We start from the raw sequence: 20,950 nt of genomic DNA, 5'->3' as shown, positions 1-20,950 counted from the left end.
TTCTCTGTTCCCTACGGGGAAGGTCCGAGCTCTGTTTTGCTCTCAAGCTTCATTTAAGGAAGAGACCTCATCTCCAGAAGGATCTGTGAGCCCCACAGCACCCCGAGTGGGCGGGACGGGCGTGGATGTTGTCAGGGATGTGCGCGCCCCACCCCCAGACCATCTCCCCTCTACTGGGGACTGGCCGAGGGGACCAACCAATGTGAACTCTGAGAAGTGGTGGCAGGGGGTACCTGGTGAGGCCCAGGGAAGGCAGGATCAGCACCATGAAGATCAAAAATATGTAGACTTTTGACATCATGATCCGGTTCTCTCCAGACCTGCAGGAAGCCGTAGGTGGGTCCTCCCAGCCCCCCAGTTGCTCCAGGTGCCCGAAGGCCCCTGCTGGGGGGGGAGCCCTGCCCTGGGGGTAGGGGCTGGGCACTCGCGGTGCTCACTCACTTGGTCCAGTGAGACTCCAGCAGCGTGGAGTAGTACACGACGGTGGGGAGCAGGGCCGAGAAAGACCAGAGCAGAAGGGTCGGGAAGAACTGGCTAATGATGGGGTCCTGGAAAACAAGGGCCACGGAGGAGACAGGTGGAGGGGCCATGGGCACCGTGACACGGTGACATCCCCTGGAGCCAACACCGGGCCTGGGACGGGGTGTGTGTCCCATGACGTTGGCCGAAGAGGCCATAACTGGCCTAGACGGGAGTAAAGCTCTTCGAAGCGAAGCAAGGAACTTAACAGGCAGCCCCCATCACCTCTGGGCCCCCCGATACACAACCAGCAGTGACTGCCAAGGGAAGTGGGCACACCGAAGCCGGGCACCCTGGGGCAGCCACCCACTCAGCTCCCACCTGCCCAGTGGGGGCCCCATCCCGTGTGAGCCCACAGGACCCACGATTATCATCACAGGGGCTCATAGACTCACCACTTTCCCTGATAAAATGAGCATAAACATAGAAAATCTGGTGAAAACCAAGTGGCATACTTCAGAAACTCGATAAAGGCCAATTTCTAGAAAATACTACTGAATGAGGGGCACCTGGGTGTTACAGTCGCTTAAGATTCCAACCTCTGGTTCACCTCAGGTTTCACCTCTGGGTCATGGGATCGAACCCTGAGTCAAACTCCGCACTCAGCGGGGTCTGCTTGGGATTCTCTCTCCCCTCTGCCCCTCTCCCACCTCCTCTCTCTCTCTCTCTCTCTCTCTCTCTCTCTCTCAAATAAATAAATAAATAAATAAATAAATCTCTTTAAAAATGTTACTGATGGGGTGCCTGGGTGGCTCAGTGGGTTAAGCCTCTGCCTTCGGCTGAGGTCATGATCTCAGGGTCCTGGGATCAAGCTCCGCATTGGGCTCCCTGCTCAACGGGGAACCTGCTTCCCTTCCTCTCTCTCTGCCTGCCTCTCTGCCTACTTGTGATCTCTGTCAAACAAATAAATATTTTTTTAAAAAATATTACTGAAATAGACGAGACTAAATTAACTACAGAACAGCCATGGACCAGAGATCTGGGAGGGGTCTGTCCTCAGAATGGTGGCCAGTGTCTGTTTTACTGTAAGAAACCCAAACTGGTTTATGGAGAACAGAAAACGGGGCTCCGCTCCACCGGTCCACCTCCAAAGAACAGGCCTTGGCCACACATCCCAAGATCGGCAAAGGTATGAACATTTACCAGCTTTAATTCTAAGCAAAACTGCTTAGTGTTCGTTGTATATTTCTTTATTCTCATACCATGTCAGGTAGGAGAGCTCCAAGTACACATTAGCTCGTGGTGGGTCCAGCCCCGCATCCCGAGAGGGTGCTGAGGCAGGTGCTCTCACTTCAGCTATTGGATGAAAATCCAAGGCTCAGAATTCACCAGCCAGTGACAGCACAGCAAGGACCAGCCCCGTGTGCTTTCCCAGAGCATGACTCACAGAACACCAAGAGGAATTGGAAAAAAGAAAAATGACTTAGGGTCCAGCAGAGCTAATTATGGGAAACCAATGCCTTTCTAAGCAGATGACCATTTAGGGAGTGTCTGGCTATTCTGGATTTATCTAAGATTTTAAAACTTCATCAGTTTCCTATCTAGGCTCAATGGTTTTATAACAAGATTATTAGATGCCAGAACATGACAGGGACAATTGCCATCCCAATGCGTGAAGCATTTGTCACTCCTTTCTCCCTGTCCCCCCAGCACCCTTCCACACAGGAGTCAGCCACCGGTCTGGCCTGGGGGACACGTGGGGGAGCGGAGTTGTGTACACGGGGCCATCGGCGAACCTGGAGCATGATGCGGGGATGAGGACAGCCTGGCAGAGGCCCTGGCAGGAGTGTCCACTATGCATCTGCACCGCTGGCCTCACCCCTACTCGGAACCACTGCTCCCATCTCAGTGCCGTCCCTTGGCTCCTGATCTGCCCCCCATGCCTTCTCACCACCCTCCCCGCAGCAGAGGCCTTGCAGCACAGTCACTCACGTTCAGCTCGTGGATGGGTTTGGTGACATTGAACTTGTCTATGGTAGACAGGATGATGGAGGGCGTGGTCAGAAAAAACAGTCCCACGAAGAGCGTGAAGTTGATACCCAGCCACTGGAACCACCAGCGGAAGCCCTGGATGGACAGGTTCTTCCTGCAGGGGGAGGACACAGGCCCCGGAGGCTTATCTCCTGGGCTCTGGCTGCCTGCCATGCTAGCAGCGGCCCCGGAGTAGGTGGGTCAGTGGGTCAAATTTAGACACCGCAAGACACCGGGCAGAGGACTCCAGCGGGGTGCTTGTTTCGACCTCAGGGGTACAGGCAAGCACTCTGTACAGATCCTCAGCTTCAGCCATGTCAGATCTGGGGTCCCTCTGAGCTCAGAGGGAAAGCAGGTTATGCAAGGCGAGCATGGCTCCCCAGCCACAGCATCAGGGCCAGAACCCACCAAAGAGGTCCCGTGAGCACCCAGGCAGAAAAATGAGGCTCCGGCCTAGGACTGCCCAGCCATGTCTGCAGCCCTGGTGACTAGTTACACATCCTCCCCAGTGGGGCCGGGGCTGGGTGCAGGGAGGGGGAGGCAGGGGACAGCAGGGCCTGGGCCCCACCCCGCCACGAACAGACAAACCACCCCTAAGGTTGGTAAGCCCTGTGACGCAAGGAGCAGAACTGTCGGAGGCCGGTGGGGACGAGCACCTAAACGTTGATCTCGGCAGGGGGAGGCAGTACTGAGGCCAACTGTGCTGGGCCTCTCCTAGAGCTGTCCTCACCCCTGCCTCATGCTGCAAGCTCACTGATGGCCTCGTGGACACAGCTCAGCTCCCCCGCATGTCCCCCAGGCCAGATGGCTGTCACCTGACCGAAGCCTGCACGGGACCAGGGCAGTGGATGGGGGACGGGGGACAAGAGCCGGAAGCCAGCCCTGCCGCGGAGTCTTGCAGGGCCCAGTCCCAACCAAGTAACATACTTGCATTTCAGAGATACTAAGTATGAAAAAGAGAAACATCTCAACTGAAAAGTAACTGATCATGTCGTAGAAATGATACTATTTTGGATAGTTTGGATTCATGGGAGTGAAGTCTAGGGCGTGGACAAGCCCTCCCCCTACCTGCCGCACACACACCACACCCCCACCCCCAGCCCTGGTCCAGAGTGGAGCGGGGGCTACATGCTGGCCTCCCTGACCGCCAGCTCCCGCCCGGGCTTCCCAGTGACCCAGCAGCCCCAGCAGGCATCTGCCTTGCCCCAGGGGCTCACCAGCAGATGTCCTCGGGGTAAGTGGCAAAAGCCACTGTCCATTTGGAGGTGTGGAGCTCCCCGCTGCAGGAGGACGGCTGGGGCTCCCCTTTGCACCGCAGGTTCTGACACTTACAGGCATTAAAGTCCTTCAGGATGCTGCCAGGGAAAGCAGAAGTGGCCAGGGTCTGTCTGGACGCCTGGGGACCACGTACACACATGGCAGATGGGACCCAGTGAGAGTGGGGGCCCCCGGGGCAAGGGACCTTGGCTTTATTAGTTTATTACAGGTGATGCTAAGAAAAGCCATGCCTAGCACACTCTGGGGAGGATTCTAATCCCCAGAACAACTGGGTAAGCCAGGGAGGATTTCTGCTTCACGGATAGAGAAACTGAGGCTCCACCACCCAGCTGTGTGCCACCTCCATTTGACTGCCTCCCACACTGTTGCACAGCCTCGATCTGCGGCTCTTCCCCGGGCCACCCCCTGTGCCCACCCTGCACACTGGCGCACTGTGGGCACATCCTGCGGCCAGACCAGGGTCTCACCAGCCCTCCCCCACTCCTTCCTGCTCTGACACCCTCCCCAGGACAGCCACCTCACCCCTTGCCATCTCCGTGCCCCCCACTCCTGCCTCAGAACACCCTCTTTCCACGGGTCCCCTCCTGGCTCTAGCCTTGAGGCAGGGTCCATTCCTGGGTGCATGCTGCCCACAGAGAAGACAGGGGAAGGGGCATCTGTGTGGCCACCTGCTGTCACCAGCGCTCTCCCGACCCCAGGCACGGGACTGCTCTGGGAGTGAGCACCCCATGCCAGCCTACAAACTGCAACCCTCCCCAGGCCTCAGCTCAGCAACAGGGAGTCCCAGAGTGCCGGGGGGGGGGGGTGCATTTGTACAAGGATGGGCATCCCGGGCACAGAGGAAGATCTGTGGTCCAGAGTAGACATCTGAAGGAGGGCAGCGTCTGTTCTGCCGGACAGAACACTGGACAGAGGCAACAGGATCCCTGGGGCAGCTGGTGAGAGCCCAGCAGGAAAGTAAGTCTGCGTCAAGCCGAGAGGGGCTCAGAAGAGTCACCGCTGCCCATCCATCACACACACATGGGCTGGGATGACCGGGGGTGTGCAACGTCCCCAGCCACACCCGGGGAAGGAGATGGAAATGCCACTAGCAAATCCGAGGGATGGGTTCCACAGGACCACCTGCATCCAACAGGGACAGCAAGTCACCTGCAGGGGGACCAGACCTGGCTGGGGAAGGGTCCCACTCACTAGGTGGCCATGGACTTCTCCTGGAAGGTGACAAAGGCCATCCCCAATGGCCTCTCCTGGACCCTGCGCTCCTCCTCCATGATCCTCTCGGTCAGCCTGTCCTTCAGACGCGTGTAGTAAGCGATGGCATCCTCCTGCCGGCGGACACACCCCCTGGTGACCAGGCAGCCAGCATGGGGGTTGGGGACCACGCAGTGCACTCCTGCAGGGGCCTGGCCCTCACCCACTCACAGCCGGGCACTTCGCAGCAGCAGAACTGGCCACAGGGCCTGGGGTTGATCAGGGTCCACTGGCCTGTCTTTGCCCGTAGGCTCATGTAATAGTTCAGGCTCTTCTCTGTCTTCTTCCTGCCGGGGGCGTGGGGAGGGGCGGGGGGGCAGTGAGGGAACGTCAGCCTCAGACACCAGCCGCCACACCAGAGCCAGCCGCCACCAGACCCGAGCAAGAGAGGGACAGAGCCGCCCTCCTGCCTTCCCCAGGGCCAGCAGGAAGGAGGGCGGGGTCTCGGCAGGGGAGGGGGACCCCAGGCCAGCCCCCCCCTTACCTCTCTCTGCACAGGGACAGCAGTCTAGCCACATTGTAGCACAGCTGGACATCCAACACCTCACATGTGGGATACGCATCCCTGTGCCCAGAAAGATGCCTGTTGGACAAGAGGACCCCCCGGGGAGGGGGACCCCCCAAATCTCCACAGCTTTTTTTTTTGTGCCAACAGAGACCTCTTTTCTCTTTGTCTTTTATCAATGGGGGCAATTTTGAAATTTAATACAAAGAGGCCTTTTCTAAGAGTATGAAAGTCACTGCAAGTGACAGGTTTAGACCCTCATGGCTTTACATCAGCGGGTGCTTGTGGCCAAGGCTGGACACCACAGCTGACGTTCTCCACCCACCCAAGGGAAGACATTTTTTTTTTTTTAAGATTTTATTTATTTATCTGACAGAGAGAAATCACAAGTAGGCAGAGAGGCAGGCAGAGAGAGAGGAGGAAGCAGGCTCCCCGCTGAGCAGAGAGCCCGACGCGGGGCTCGATCCCAGGACCCTGAGATCATGACCCGAGCCGAAGGCAGCAGCTTAACCCACTGAGCCACCCAGGCGCCCCCCAAGGGAAGACATTTATCGCTGGCTCTAGATCACATTGACCTTGGACCCCTGAAGTTCTATCCAGTCTGTGACTCTTTTGAAGGTCACAGACCTTTCAGGTTTAATGAAAGCAAAAGACCCTCAGCCCAGAAAATGTTTGTACCCTTGTTAACCATCCTAGGAAGATTGTGTCTACTTATACGCAGGCTGTGCTTGTCCTTGCCATTGACCAGGGACTGGCAGGGACTGATTCAATCCTCATCGTAACCTGGGAGGTTTCATCCCCATTTTCCAGATGAGGAAAATGGCGTTGGACAGGTTATAGGACTTGTGCACCAGGCCACACAGCTAGTGGCTGTTGGGAACTGCGACCTGCCTCTGGGCAGCCCTGCAGTACCGCGTGACCTTCCCTCCCCCTACACACATGATCCACCCCCACCATACGCCAGGCACACTTCTGGGTACATCTTTGTGAGAGACAAAGCCCACCACATGTCAGTCATTGATTTGAACTGCAGGACAAGCCTGGGTCCCGGGAAGAGCACCAGGGAAGAGAACCCCAGCGTGAGCACCCCTGCCACAAGGCAGATGCCAGGTCGGGCCCCAGGGGTTGCTACGGGCCCACGCACCAAAAGAGCCGCCTCAACTGGGAGAGCTCCGACCCCGGGTCTGCGCGGTAGGAGGGGCTTTTCTTGGCTAAGGTTATACAACAAATGACACAATTGCTTTCCATGCTGCCCAGCAGGGCCCCTCAGGAGCTGTTTCAAGGAACAGAGGAAAAGGACGCCAGTACGGTGTTTACATAAAAGGGTCCTTCTAAAATACTTGGAGCTGCTGAAGAGGTTAGTCAATAAATTGTAAACACTCGTTTTACACCTCTATGTAGTTCTTCACAAATGGTGCCAAGCTACACGGTCCTCTGCCCCAGCCCGCTCTACAGATTACTGACCACTGAGCTGGTGGGAGTGAGGACAGACTGAAGCCCGGCTCCCTCACCTGCAGCCCAGGGGGTCCAGGGGCCTCTGCACCTGCTCTGTGCCCCCCCCAATCCTGCTGCTTCACTGCTGACCCTGTGCACACCTCCTCCCCACCCTACCACCTGCAAGAGCCCTGGGGCAGGTGCTCAGCGGGTGCTGCGGAGATGGAGGTCCTGCCAGAGAGAGCTTGGACTCACTGACTGGTGAACTCTGTGAGGACAGGGCCCCAGACACACGTATCCCCTGCCCAGACGCCTGTGCATGGAAGAGCCAGCCCTGGGCCCTCCCCTTTGGAGACAAGCTCTGTCTCGGGCGTCAGACTCCGTACAGCTGATGCCCAGGTGCCCAGGGGAGGTCATCTTCCTGGTGCTCTCCAGCTGCTTATTTGCCCCTACACCTTGGCCTCCCCTCAAGCTACTATGGTCACCTGGGGCGGCCATGGTGGCGGGCAGAGGACAGGCCAACCCAGCTGGAATCGTTGCATGCCACCAGCAGCCATGCGATGCCTGTGTGGCAGGGCCAGGCCCTGCTCAAGGTCTCCCGGTCCCCAGACAGGACATGGAGTGCTCCCCTAAGGCACTTGTCCCACTGCAGCCCTGCTTACCGGAAGTGGTTCTCCACGGTCTCCTTCTTGGTGTCTCTCGGGAGGCCCGTGATGAACAGGGTCCGCCTCACCTGCCGGAAAAACGCCCCAGGGAGAGAAGTCAGAGGGGCAAGCCTGTCTGCAGGCAGGCGCCACTCTGCAGCCCTGTTCCAGACTCCCCAAAGAACACAGTGGGAGCTCGGGAGGCTTGGGTGCCCTCCTGCCACCTGGCCAAGGCCGGACAGCTGTCATTCCCATGGAATCGTCTTGCAGATTGCACAAAGAGTACCCTGCCACAGGAGTCCTGCGAGCCTCCCTTGCATGACAAGACAGGGAGAAGGAACCCAGAGAGGGTGAGTGACTCAAATGTGGTCATACAGCAGATAAGAGGAGAACCCAGGCCTGGAACCAACTCACAGGCATTCCTGTGTCCCCATCTAGCTGTGGCTGACAAAGAGTGAGGGCTGTTCGCAGTCCAACCTTCCATGAAGGTGCTGAAAATCAGCAACCACAAGCCTGAACCCCACAAATTTAAGGGCTTAGTTGGCAAAATGGAGGAGAAAAAAATCTGTGTTCTAAAATAATCAGAATTTGGGGGCACCTCTGTCATTGACCATCTGCCTTCAGCTCAGGTCATGATCTCAAGGTCCTGGGATCGAGTCCCACGTCAGGCTCCCTGCTCCGTGGACAGTCTGCTTCTCCCTCTCCCACTCCCCCATGCTTCTGTTCCCTCACTTGCTATCTCTCTCTCTGTCTCAAGTAAATAAATAAATGAAACCTTTTAAAAAATAAGATAAAATAAGTTAAAATAATCAGAATTCTTTTTAAAAAAGCAAAAGGCAGAGGCACCTGGGTGGCTTAGTGGATTAAGCCTCTGCCTTTGGCTCAGGTCATGATCTCAGGGTCCTAGGATCAAGCCCCGAGTCGGGCTGTCTGCTTGGCAGGGAGCCTGCTTCCCCCCCACTCTGCCTGCCTCTCTGCCTACTTGTGATCTCTCTGTCAAATAAATAAATAAAATCTTTAAAAAAAATAAACATAATTAAAAAGCAAAAGGCATTTTTGCGTGCTGACACACCAGCCATGTTCCGCAGAGACCCTCGATTTAAGCTCACTGCTCACGGGGCCATACGCCAGGGGCATCGCCAGGGGCACCGCAGGGCTCCAACTCCCCCTGCGCCCCCAGCCGCACTCACCAGGCTCTCTTCCTTGTACCAGATGGACTGGGTGTGGTGCCGCATGAAACCCACGGTGAGGATGAGGTAGAGGACAGCGAAGATGGTGTGCAGCCACAGAAGGTCATTGCTGGGGGTCGGGGGGGAGCAGCACCTGCCGTGAGGGCTGGCTCCCGAGCCGGGGTGCAGGTGCAAGGACCGGGCCACACGCCCCTGCCGCGGAGGGGCTCTCGCACATCTGCCCGCTGGTTGAGGACTCTCTGGCCGAGCCCGGGCCCCAGAGCCTGACTTCCCCTTGGTGGGTGCCCCCCGCACCCCCATCAGCCCCCACCCCATACTCACTCGGTCTGCAGATTTGCTATCGTCGTCCTCCCAAAACTGTAAGGGTCTTTGTCTGCAGAAAAGGAAGACGCTTAGTCCCAGGATCAGGCTGGGGGAGGGGAACGGGGCCCGGTCACCTCAGTGTGTGGCCTCGGGCCCGTCAGAGGACCTTAACTGTCTGTCCAGTCTTTCCAAAGCCCCACCAACCAAGGCCTCTGCTGAACCGACAGCTTCTTCCCAACCCGCCCCGTGGGAAACTTGACGTTGGAATTCCTCTTGCTCAGAGATTCCTGTGACACTCTTTGAAAATTTAAAATCAGGGACGCCTGGGTCGCTCAGCCGTTAAGCATCTGCCTTTGGCTCAGGTCATGATCCCAGGTGCTGGGTTTGAGCCCTGCATCAGGCTCCCTGCTCAGTGGAGAATCTGCTTCTCCCTCTCCCACTCCCTCTGCTTGTGTTCCCTCTCTCACTGTGTCTGTGTCTGTCAAATAAATAAAATCTTAAAAAGAAAAAAGAAAATTTAAAATCACCCTAAGCTGAGCCCAACACCAAGCTGGGAATCACTGGGCAAAAGAAGTGTGTTCTTGGGGCGCCTGGCCGGCTCTGTCGGCAAGGCATGCAACTCTTGATCTTGCGGCCATGACTTGGAGCCCCAGGGTGGGTAGAGAGATTACTTTTAAAAATTTTTAAAAAGGGGGGGCGCCTGGGTAGCTCAGTGGGTTGAGCCGCTGCCTTCGGCTCAGGTCATGATCCCAGGTCCTGGGATCGAGCCCCACATCGGGCTCTCTGCTCTGCGGGGAGCCTGCTTCCTCCTCTCTCTCTGCCTGCCTCTCTGCCTGCTTGTGATCTCTCTGTCAAATAAATAAATAAAATCTTTAAAAAAATAAATAAACAAAAATTTTTAAAAAGGAAAAGGAAAAAAGTGGATTCATGATGGCATTTTGGAAGCTGGCTTCCTGCAGTTGCTGGGAAACATTGTTCCACACTCCGATTTTGACTTTGAGCATCACCAACATCTTCCAGATCCGCTAATTACAGCCTCTGGATTGCGTGGGGGCAGGAGAGCTCCAAAAGCTCCATTTGACAAATCTTGGGATTTTAGTCCTTGAACTGGGACAGAATCAGAAATTGACATGGGGGGAGGGGGCACAGCTATTGGCTGGGGGGAGGGGTGGGTTCTTCTCCAGACCTTGGGGCACAGGGGAGGGTTCCAGGAGTCGCCACGAGGACTCCTCACGTCTGAATGCAAGCCAGAGTCCCGGGGTTCTGCCCTATCACAGGGACACCTGCGGCTCTGCCCCAGCCCAGGTCGCACAGGATGAGGTGTCATTACCCAGCAAGTCGCCTGAGAGGTTGACAGGCAGGATGACGCACAGGGACAAGCAGCTGACCACCACCAGCAGGAATATGATGTGTCTCTGGAAGGACAGGTAGTGGATGGCGTCCTCCCCACACCACTCCAGGATCTGGTCATCGCTGGCCAAGACACGCACATGGAATCTCCATGAATGGCAGTGACAGGCCCAGCCACAGCTGACCTCACAGGATTCTCAGGACCAGCCCGGGAGGTGGGTCCCCATCCCAACCTGGTGTTCTACCTATGAGGACACGGAGGCGCAGCCGGCGTCCCCAGTCACACAGCTTGTGTGGGGACTCCAGAGCCTGTCCCCACAGCAGCACGCCTGGGAGCCATCTGTGCACCAGTGAGGTATGGAAACTCAGTCCCCACCCCACCCCACCCCCGCCCCGCTGCTATGAATAAGCAAAGCCACTGACAACGGGGCTGCTGGGGCTCTCCTCTTTCCCAGGGCTCCCTCGGGTCAGCTGTGAGGCAGGGGGGAGCCGGTCCTGGAAGCCTTCCAGGGCTCTCAGGTCCTCTGCCGCCCCTCCTCCTCCCTGCATCCTGCCAGGGCTTCACAGGGGCTCCACCCTTTCCTGGGTCCCATATCTGGAAGCTCCGGCTGGCTTGGGGACCTGGAAAATTCCAGAGGCTGACAGCCAGACCTCCGTGCCAGGAGGCAGAAGGGGGATTTCCCTCTTTCCCACTCTCCTGGCAGGGAGGTGCCCTGGGGAGCCAGGCTCCAGAAAGAAGGTGGGAAGGGTAGTGATGAAGACTCCGAACAATGAATGAGCGACGCTCATCCACGGTGTTTCTGGGGACGTGCCTCTGACTTCTCGCTGGGAGAGGCAACTTTAAGCAATCTGAGGGGCCTCCTTGAATGTCCGTTGTAATGTTGACCGTGAGCAGCTGTTAGAATTTAGTTGTAGCCTCAAAAACGTCAAAGTGTTGTCCTTTCTGAGACAGGAACAGGAGAAAACTCCGGGGAGTGGACATGGGAAACATGTCTCACCCAGTGTCACAGTGACAAAGCAGGATACACGGCAATCCCCGTGACAGCCCTCCATAAGAAATGTGTGTCCCTGCGCAGGGTGGGGTGGGGGGCTGGAGGGGACACGGAACCAGAAATATGGGGCATAGGGAGAGAATCCAGCCTCAGAGCCAATCTGCCCACTGCTGTTGTGGGTTACCATGGAAATGATGAGTCAGTGTCTTCTGCTGCTCCTCTGGGTGGTGGTTGGGGGGGGGGGTGTCCCCAGCCCAGGGGCGGGGGCATGGCCAGAGAGCAGCCAACTAAAGACCACACCCTGGGCATCTGGAGGGGGTGGGCAGGGCATGGAGGGTTCTAGGCAACCTCAAATTTGTTCTCACTGATTCTTTTCCTTATGTGGTGGACTTTTTGCGCAGAATACGTGTGACTTACAGTGTCAGGAGAAATGTCTCCTAGTGACATGATTCTGCAGTGGCAGAGAAGGGTGGAGTTGGCAGATGCCCCTCTCCTACCATGTCATCCTGGGCCCCCTCCTATAGTCGTGGAAACTGAGTCCCAGAGAGAGGAATGTTCCCAGCACCCCATAACTGCCATGTATCATCAGTTCTAAGAGGTCCTTCCCATATCTGGGTGCCCTGGAAGGATGCTCCCTGTGATCGCAGCAGACCCTAGCTAGATAGGATTTTTCCCCACAGCCCCCACATCTTAAAAACAAGGCAACTTTTAACCCAATGAGGTAAATGTACTAAAGCATCATTATTTCTCTTCTTTGCACCTAATTAGACACAAAAGCCTGCTAGGTAGAGCCTTTGGCCAAGCATGTCCATGTTAGATACTAAGGAGGCATCACTCCTGCCTAGAGCCCAAAAAATCAGCTTTTGTGAGCTCGTGCAGGGATCGTCCGGGACCCCCAATTCTCAGCCCCCACATCCTACTTTGGACCTGAGCTGAGAAGCAGCGAAGAGACCCCAACTCAGGGTCGGGCCATTTTGGCCTTTCCTCCTCGTGGGTCAAACACGCAAAAACCCACCCGAGAAAGACAGCCAGCCAGACACCCACACACACACACCCCGACACACACGCCAGCCACCGCGCTGTACTCACTGCAGGCGGAAGATGGCGGTCAGCCAGGGGCAGCATCCCTGGAAATGCAGAGAACAGGGGTCAGCCATGAACATCTGTGTCTTTGGGAGGCAGATGTGATCATTGTCTGTGACATTAAACAACCCCCTAACCTCCCCTGGCGTGAAAGCAATGCTTTTGTTCCCAATTCAGCAAGCTACCACGTGTCCCCAGAGTGACAGGGTCTCCATGCTCCCACCACAAGCCTGGAACACTCGTAAAAACCTCTCAAGCTTTGACAATTGGCAGAATCATACAGGCTCTAGGGACAAATGCTGAACTTGAAGAGAGAGCTGACAGAGCTCAAGACAGCTGCAGAGAAGCTTCCGCAGGCCTCTGTTTGGTTGTCTGGAATGACAGGCTGAGACTCGGGATGGATGCAGGGAAACGAGCCTCGTGGACGGAACGGTCCTCCCCTCCAGTGGGATTATGGAGGGAAGAGAGGGTCTGTAGGTTTTACTGTCCATCGGATCTCTTACAGATAATCCCCCCTAAAGCTGGGCTGTCCCCTGGCTGGGAGACACACAGGTTTGGTCACCATCCCTTCAGGGCAATAGGGCTAGATAGGGCATGGTCCCTGCCCAGAGATGGCTCAAATCAGCAGCAAGCCCTCAACAAATTGTCACACCTGTCCCTGAGTGTGACCACAGAGACCAGTGTTGGGATCACAGGGGATGCGGGGATCCCTCTGCCTGAGAGTTGATCCCGTCCTATGCTCCCCCCAGCTGCATCCTCCCTGTGCACATGCCAATCTGGGTGGCTTGGTCGGTGTAGGGAAAAGTTGTCACCAGCACCGGCCACTCAGGACACAGGGTCCCGAGTCAGCTGCTGAACAGACACATGGCGGCCCTCCCCTGCCCCTGCCATGGCCATACCAGTCCCTTCAATACCAACCAGCTCGCTTTCAAAATCTTGTTGCCCAAAAGAGGAAGATGAAGATAATCTCTGGAATCTGGACTCACTAGAAACACAAAAGGGAAGAACGACAGAAAATTCTTTCCCCAGGTCTACACTCCGCAGCCAGCACGCTGCCGCCTCTTAGAGCTCTGGGCCAAAGCTTCTAGCCCGCCGCAGAGCTGGCTCAAGGTGTGACACGGCCTGAGGGATGTGCAGACAGGGCGAGGCCCACACCTGCGCCTGAGAGCCGTGACACTCCACCTCACAGGGGACAAGGGCCCAGGGCTTAGGCATCAGCAGAACACCCCCGTACCCCATGTCCTGGGGCCCCAGCGCTGCCACCCATCCACATAAAGGGCCTCGGAGCATGGACGTCTGCGATCCGTTTCCCCAGGTGTTAAATAGAACTCAAAACAAATGCCGTATTCTGTCCGATCCACAGCACCACCGGCTCGCAAACACCAGCACCGAGGCCACAGGGAAGGAAGGTGTCTGTGCCCCCTGCCCCGCATAACAGACCGTGTTACACCACGGCCCCATGGAGCAAGAGCGGCAGGGGTCGTGTGGTGAGCGCCCGAGGAGGCTGGGGGGCCAGAAGCGGGCACACGTGGATCTCCCCCACAGCTTCCCATTCTGCATCTGACATAGGATCCAGGCCGTGCGGGAGCAGCTGAGCTTGGAGAGGCTGGCGCGCAGGCTTGGAGTCCAATCGCCCCTTGGGTGTCCTGAGCCGTCAGAGCCTAGGGCTGGGGGGTGTCAGGCCAAGGGGGGCCCTGCTCCCCTACAGACTCAGCCAACCCTGGCTAAGCAGGGCCAGCCCCCCACGCTGACCCAGCACAGGGACGGGGCAGGTCCCTAACTTGCCTCGCCTCGTCCCAGCCCCAGACTAGCTCATTTCCAGAAAGAGACCCTTGAAAATACTCAAGGTCAAAAAGACAACTTCTCCCTGAAAAGCCCTACATATTCGAGGCAGCGGGGTTTCCTCCACAGCCTGAAGCCAACGGCTCCTGGAGCGCGGGCCTGGCAACAAGTGCCACCTAGACTCAGCATCCCCCAGGGGCCGCCAGTCCGTCCCACGGACGGACGGGGACACACACACACACACACACACACACACACACACACTTGAGGTGACGTGTCCTCATTACCTGTCAACTTCCGACACCAGCGCAATGCGGCCATAATCCCAGAATCTCCTTCTTATAATGGTAAACACTGAAATTAAACACTAGAAAGAGAAAAGAACTTCCAGTTAGAGTCAGCTGTCTTAGAGGCAAAGCCCATCGTCCTAAGCCCAGCAGAGCTGGGAAGGCCCAGAGAGGGTGTTGAGCTGCCCAAGGCCACACTGTGCCAGGGTCAGTCGGATGCTCTGGGCACCCCCTTCGCCAGCGCCCATCCACACTGCGCTGGGCCTCCTGGGGCCCCCCTCGTCCCACACACGTGCCCCGTTCCCTGCTCTCGGGGCCACAGCAACAGCCACGACTTCCCCAGCCTGGACGGGCCTTCCTTGGCTCCTGAGCAGGAAGACAAGCCCAGGCCCCGCAGCTGTCCTAGGGACCAGTCTCCCTTCCCTTCACACAGATGTGCATGTTTGATTCCAAGGTGCAGCACAGCCCCAGGCCAAGCAAGCAGCCGTCAGACCCTCACTTGGTGTGTGGTTCTCCCAGACAGGCTGTGCCCACCAAGGACCTGCTGCTCTGGGGCCCTGGGCTCATCTCATCTCTCATCCTTTTAGCTGCCCTACACCTCCTCAGACCTGGGCAGGTCTCTCCCTCCTCCCACACAGGTTCTCTCCCTCCAGGTTCAGGGAGGCAGAGACAGCCATTTCCATCAACACAACCCTGCTGCCCAGTCCGGAGCTAAACTTTTCAATGTGGGTTTTGTCTCCCTAAAGCCAGAACCCCACAGGGGCTGTGCTCTTGCTCCCTGAGGAATTAGCTCCAGGTGGGTGGGGAGTTGGCGACCGTCTCCAGAGGCAGGTGAGTCATGCCTTAGGGTAAATTTGAAGGCTGCTCAGGGTGAGCTCCTGCCCCTGCCTTCTTGGGGTGTGGACATCTCCCATGCACCCACGTCTTCCAGGCCCCGCCGGCTCCCAGGTGCACCCCAGAACATCCCATGATAAAAATCCACTGCCTAGGGGCGCCTGGGTGGCTCAGTGGGTTAAGCCGCTGCCTTCGGCTCGGGTCATGATCTCGGAGTCCTGGGATCGAGCCCCGCATCGGGCTCTCTGCTGGGCAGGGAGCCTGCTTCCTCCTCTCTCTCTCTGCCTGCCTCTCTGCCTACTTGTGATCTCTCTGTCAAATAAATAAATAAAAATCTTAAAAAAAAAAAAAATCCACTGCCTAGAGACTCCCACCTCAGCCAGGCCCCCTCAGCCATGGCCACCTCCATCCCAATCATGTCTTCTTGGCCCACTGCCCCCACCCACATGGCACCCCATTTACTCCCATGGGCTCTGTCACGTGTCGGGAGAAGGCATCAGGAGGTGGGCAGGCCAAAGAAGGTGCACCTGACCCCAGCGCCTGCCTCCTGGCCAAAGGAGAAAAAGTCATGTACTACAAACTGGGGGGGTTGGTTTGGGAATGGGGAGGTCTACACGAAAGAGAGGTCACTGTGTGAGCCAGCTCTGAGTAAGGGTGGCCTCTTCCTTAAAAGGCCCAGGACCCAGTGAGGACAGGAGGTGACGTTTCTAACCCGGGAGGTGCGACCACTCTGATTTGAACCCACACCTTCTGTCCTCCCCTCTCATCCCTGCGGACACCCTCCTCCCGTGGGCCTCCCCACGTGACAGGCCACTAACTCAACATCAAGGGCACAGCTGCATGGGCTCTTTCCCTGCAAAGCCTGGTGGGATCTTCTCCAGAAATCCCGGGGGAAAGATTCCTGACCCCTGCTGTGCAGAGGGACACACGCAGGTCACAGCCACAGCTGGAGGGCAACACAGCGGGCATCCACACTCAGGTGTGCCTGGCTCCTCACCTGACCATTCCAGAAGGCCTGGGGGGACTGGGGTTGGGGGGGGAAGTGGGGTTGGGGGGAGGGGGCATCTCACCAGGAAGCAAACGACGTCTATGAGCAGGACGGTGGGGACGCCTCCAAAGGTGACTCCCTGCAGCACGGTGCTGTTCTTGGCTGAGTTGTAGCAGTAGGAGTCGTTGGGCTGGTCCCTGAGGCCCAGCCGCCCACGCAGGGACACGGCCTCGGACTGCCACAGCTCCAGGGACCGGGGGCCGGTCATCGCGACTGTCCTCCCTGGAGAGAAAACCTGGGCCGACAGTCAGGGCATGGATGCCCCTGCGGTCTCCCTGGCCTGCGCTGGTGGAGCCCAAGGTGGGGGCTGGCAGCAAGGAGTCGGGGAGCAGCCGACACCAGGCCCCGTGCGCCTGGCAGAGCCCACGAGAATAGCTCCATTGTGGGGACAGTGTCAGGCGGGGGAGGGGGGCGGGGAGCACTGGTCTGGGACACAGCTGGCAGCCTCCTGGAGCAGATTAATAGGAAGGAGGGGAAGAGCAGGGGCCACTGGGGCCGCCAACTAGAGCATCCTGTGGGAGCTGCAGGGAGCTCGAGAGGGCAGGCAGGGGACAGATAGGAGGGAGATAAAGATGGGGAGTAAAGCAGGACTGAATAAGAAGGGACACCCAAGGAGGCAACAACAGTGGATCCCCTGGAGCCACAGACGGGCCCCCGGCCCCACTACTCCTGGGCTGTCCAGCCTGGACCTCAGACACAGGCCATTCCATCCACTTGGAACCGAGGCTCAGGGCTCTACGGAGTGAGTCAGCACAGAATCGGCCCCCAGACCCAGCCTCTTCCTGCCATGACAAACACACATTAGCTCAGTGACAGCCCAGAAGGGGCAGCCAGAGGAGGCCGAGCAGGGTGGGGGAGAAGGGAGAGATGGAAGAGGATGGGAGAGAGGGAGGGGGGTTCCTCAGGGTCCCCTGAAGCGCAATCCCAGCCCTGTCCTCTCACTCCCACACCTCCCGGGTACCCTCAGTCTAACTGGAAGGCCCAGCATTTCCAAAGCAAATATCACTCGGTGCTAGTTGTTGACCTTTCCTTTCAGAGGCTCCCGGCACTCCCGTGAAGCCAATGGAAACCTCCAGGGTTTGTGTACTGACACCGAATGCCCCAGAGTCGGCGCCCAAGTCCTGGCCCCCTTCTCATGCTGTCTGCGGCCGAAAAGCCAGCAGGAATCCTCAGCACCCCTTCCTCAAGCTCCCCCTGCCCCGTCAGGTGACACTCATTTGTCAAGGGGTCCTGCTAGGTCTGAGATTTTTCTGTTTTTAAAAAAGATTTTCTTTCTCTCTTTCTTTCTTTCTTTCTTTCTTTCTTTAAGAGAGGGAGCTCATGGTGGGGGAGGGGTGCAGAGGGAGAGGGAGGGAGAGAGAACCCTCAAGCAGACTCCATGCTGAGCAGAGAGCCCGACATGAGGCTCAATCTCACAACCATGAGATCATGACCCGAACCAAAATCAAGAGTCAGACACTTAACCAACTGAGCCACCCAGGAGCCCCCAGCTCTGATATTTCTAACCTGTTACGGAAACAAAACTCCTGGGGACAAGAAGAAAAGGTACAGACAACCCAACCAGGTGTTTGGACTACCTGGGAATGCTGCTCCAGTGTGTATGGGCTGGTGAGCGCCATTTCTGGCCCCTGGGGCTGGCTGGCTGGGGCCAGTCTCTCTCTCTCTCTCTCTCTCTCTCTCTCTCTCTCACACACACACACACACACACACACCAGGAAGAGCAGGAAGGGGGTGGGGTGGCAGGTCCTAGGGCCTGGGAGGATCCCCCAGAAGGTCGAGCCACTTTCTTACCCCTGTAAGAGATTTGGCAATGGCTGGAAGATACGAGGCCAGAACCATGGAGTTGGTGGCTCTGAACAGAGTCCCGGAGACTCCTGTGGGAGGCAGATCCTGCGGTTCACCCAGCAGCACCACCCGACAGCAGGGCCCGGCGCCTGCCCCTCCCTCCTGCCCCACACTCACCAGCAGGGAGGATTGTGGGTGCTTCCCTCTGAGAGGTCCTCACTTGGAGCCAGCTCCGGCTTCGGCTCTAGCACACACAGAGGCAGCACCAGCCGCCTCCCAGGATGCCTGGGGCCTGCTACTCATTTCCTGCAGGGCCTTCCTGACCCCAGGACCGGGGAGCGCCAGCCTTCACAGGCTTCCCTAAGGTATACAGGCGGCCCGAGTCACTGGGGGCGGCCTTCCCCAGCCTGACACACTGCCCTGTGCTCACACCTGCCCTGAGTTTCTGAACTCAGACACCCACATGGAGCCTCTCACTCTCCCCCCAGGGGGGCTCCCCCAGCCTAGTCTCCCCCCAACTCCCAGAACTGGTCCTGGGTCCTCCTCTGGGCAGCCTGCTCCTCTCTCCTCCTCCAACATCAGCAGCCTCTCCCCTCTTCTCCCGCTCCTGGAACTGCAGGGACCAGGGAGTGTCCCCCCTATGAGGGCAGTGGTGGCCGTGGGCTCCAGGTCAGCCCCTGAGTCCAGGACCTAAGTGGGCCCCCAAGGGCAGCTGCTGTCTGAGGGTTAGCATCAGGAGAGGGAACACAGAAGAACAAACAAGGAAGCCTGAAAGCTGATATGGGAAGAAACTGCAGCGGAGGGAAACCTGGGGGGCTCAGTGGGTTGACCATCTGCCTTGGGATCAGGTCATGATCCCAGGGTCCTGGGATCAAGCCCCGCAACTGGCACCCTGCTCAGTGGGGAGCAGTTTCCTGCGTCTTTCTCTGCCTGCTGCTTCCCCCTGCTTGTGCTCTTCCTCTCTGACAAGTAAATAAATAAAATCTTAAAAAAAAAAAAATGCTCACAGAGAGAGCACTGTCCCTGGGAGCAGAGGCCCCGCAGGAGGAAGCTTCCTGTGCTTCCCCTTCCCCCTCCAGCTCTACGCACACCTCTAAGTCACTTTCCTCCTGCCAAACAGGCTCCCTGGGGTGGTTTTACAAAGTTGGGCAAGAACTTGTGAGGCCAGCCAGCAAACACTGCCATCCTGGGAGAGAGCCTCGAGGCACCTCAGACTATGGCCCCGCCAGGTCAGCCCCATCTTGGGGGAGCGCCCAGGTGAGGACAGGGCTTTGGAAGCCCGCCGCCCTCTCAGATCTTTCAGCTCCGTTGTGAACTGTCCCTGTGCTATACACACGTCCCCTCCAAATTCTGCTGAAACATCACGGTGCCTCCAGAACCAGCCCCCCCCCCCCCCAACACCGCATCTTCCCGAACAGACAAGCTCTGACCCGACAGCTGGGGGCACAAGCACCACCGGGCAGCCCTGCCTGGCTGGGACCAGTGGGGTGAACCAGGAAGTAGCCCCCGTGTTCACGGGACCCACGGGCAGTCTTCCCATTTATAGACCCGCTTAGGGGAATGCCTCATCCGTGCCTCACAGAGAGCTCTCTAGTAACCTGACGGTAGGAGAGGCCAGGGGAATAGCAGGTGACTCGGGCCGCCACCTCCAAGTACAGCCCTTGTGCACCCCAGAATCTGGCCGTGACCATCGGGAGGGAGGGCTGAATCCAACAGCCGGCCTCAAACTTGCCAACACTAACCCACCAGCCACCTGAGGTGACAGCCAAGGCAGCCAGGACAGGCCCCTGACCATCAGCACACCCAACCACCTACACCCTCCTTCCAGAAAAGTGAACAAAATGTGACAGGAGGTTTGTGAGCCCTGTCGGGTCCTGTGAGAAGGCCCCATTCAAATTCAGGGTATTTTTATCAGCACAAACCTCCCGACAGCAAGACTACGCACAGCTGCAGCCCTTCAGCCACAGGACCTGACTCAGAGAGGCTTGCCCAGCGAACGCAAAGGTCTTAAAGCCCCACCAGACAGGACCCGGGACCCTGGACCGCTGTTTCTCTCCCTAGACATGGCCCGCCAGCCTCAGGGAGGCAGGGCACCCAGAAGGGCACCCTGAGCTCTGCACTTACAGGGTCTCTGTACCATGTTGCTTAGACAAGTGGCTTAAATGCTCAGTGCCTTGACTTCCTTCTCCATAAAATGGGGGCAATGATGTTCTTCCTCTTACAGGGCTGCTGGGAGGCCCACACCTGAGACAGCGCCCATGAAGCACTTAGCCCAGGGCCTAGGCCCAGTGAGCACTCAAAAGGTCTGGGTTTTTATTTTAAGTCACTCCTCCAGCTAGTGGGGGAAACAATGTCAGGACTCCCTCTAATGTTCAAGAGGGACCTTTCCCGGGGACACTAAACAAACAAGAGATCATTGTGAAGAGGAGGGGGCTTCTGCTTCTCTTCCCATTCTCTTGGAAGCAGCACACTTGGGACTCTGACAGGTGTCAGAGGGTGGGGGGAGGGAGAAATACTGGTTGTTCCTGCAGGGAGGGATGATGGGGAGTCTTTCCCCCGACCCCATGAGTGTCTTCAACCCCGTAGGCGCCAGAGCCTCAGAAGGGCCCCAACGTGCCCCCACAGCCACCCGCCCCGCCCCTGTCCCGTGCCCCGGCTGGGACTTGGGGAGCACAGCTCACCGGCCTAACCAGG

At 57.6% G+C, this 20,950-nt stretch overlaps 1 protein-coding gene across 4 annotated transcripts in view; it reads right to left on the bottom strand.

Annotated features, from left to right (window-relative positions):
• TMEM63A (transmembrane protein 63A) overlaps positions 1-20,950 on the bottom strand; it is a 29,793-nt gene that overhangs the window by 8,128 nt on the left and 715 nt on the right. Inside the window, exons 2-18 of one of the 4 annotated variants that reach the window (XM_047704901.1) lie at positions 18,434-18,616; positions 18,263-18,345; positions 16,494-16,706; positions 14,590-14,669; positions 13,439-13,505; positions 12,527-12,564; positions 10,426-10,568; positions 9,114-9,165; positions 8,793-8,901; positions 7,621-7,691; positions 5,504-5,584; positions 5,183-5,306; positions 4,960-5,093; positions 3,708-3,845; positions 2,452-2,605; positions 442-548; positions 234-320 (exon numbers count right to left, since the gene is read on the bottom strand). In XM_047704901.1, the coding sequence (XP_047560857.1) occupies positions 234-320; positions 442-548; positions 2,452-2,605; positions 3,708-3,845; positions 4,960-5,093; positions 5,183-5,306; positions 5,504-5,584; positions 7,621-7,691; positions 8,793-8,901; positions 9,114-9,165; positions 10,426-10,568; positions 12,527-12,564; positions 13,439-13,505; positions 14,590-14,669; positions 16,494-16,706; positions 18,263-18,310 (1,646 nt within the window). In that variant the 5' untranslated portion in view covers positions 18,311-18,345; positions 18,434-18,616. Of the gene's footprint in view, positions 1-233; positions 321-441; positions 549-2,451; positions 2,606-3,707; positions 3,846-4,959; positions 5,094-5,182; positions 5,307-5,503; positions 5,585-7,620; positions 7,692-8,792; positions 8,902-9,113; positions 9,166-10,425; positions 10,569-12,526; positions 12,565-13,438; positions 13,506-14,589; positions 14,670-16,493; positions 16,707-18,262; positions 18,346-18,433; positions 18,617-20,950 lie in introns of those variants that run through there. The other 3 variants (XM_047704902.1, XM_047704903.1, XM_047704904.1) reach the window with 3 other exon arrangements.

The sequence above is a fragment of the Lutra lutra genome, chromosome 15 (genome assembly GCF_902655055.1).
Source record: "Lutra lutra chromosome 15, mLutLut1.2, whole genome shotgun sequence".
Taxonomy (NCBI): domain Eukaryota; kingdom Metazoa; phylum Chordata; class Mammalia; order Carnivora; family Mustelidae; genus Lutra; species Lutra lutra.
The sequence above is the reverse complement of the archived record's forward strand: the minus strand, read 5'-3'. Positions and strand labels throughout refer to the sequence as shown.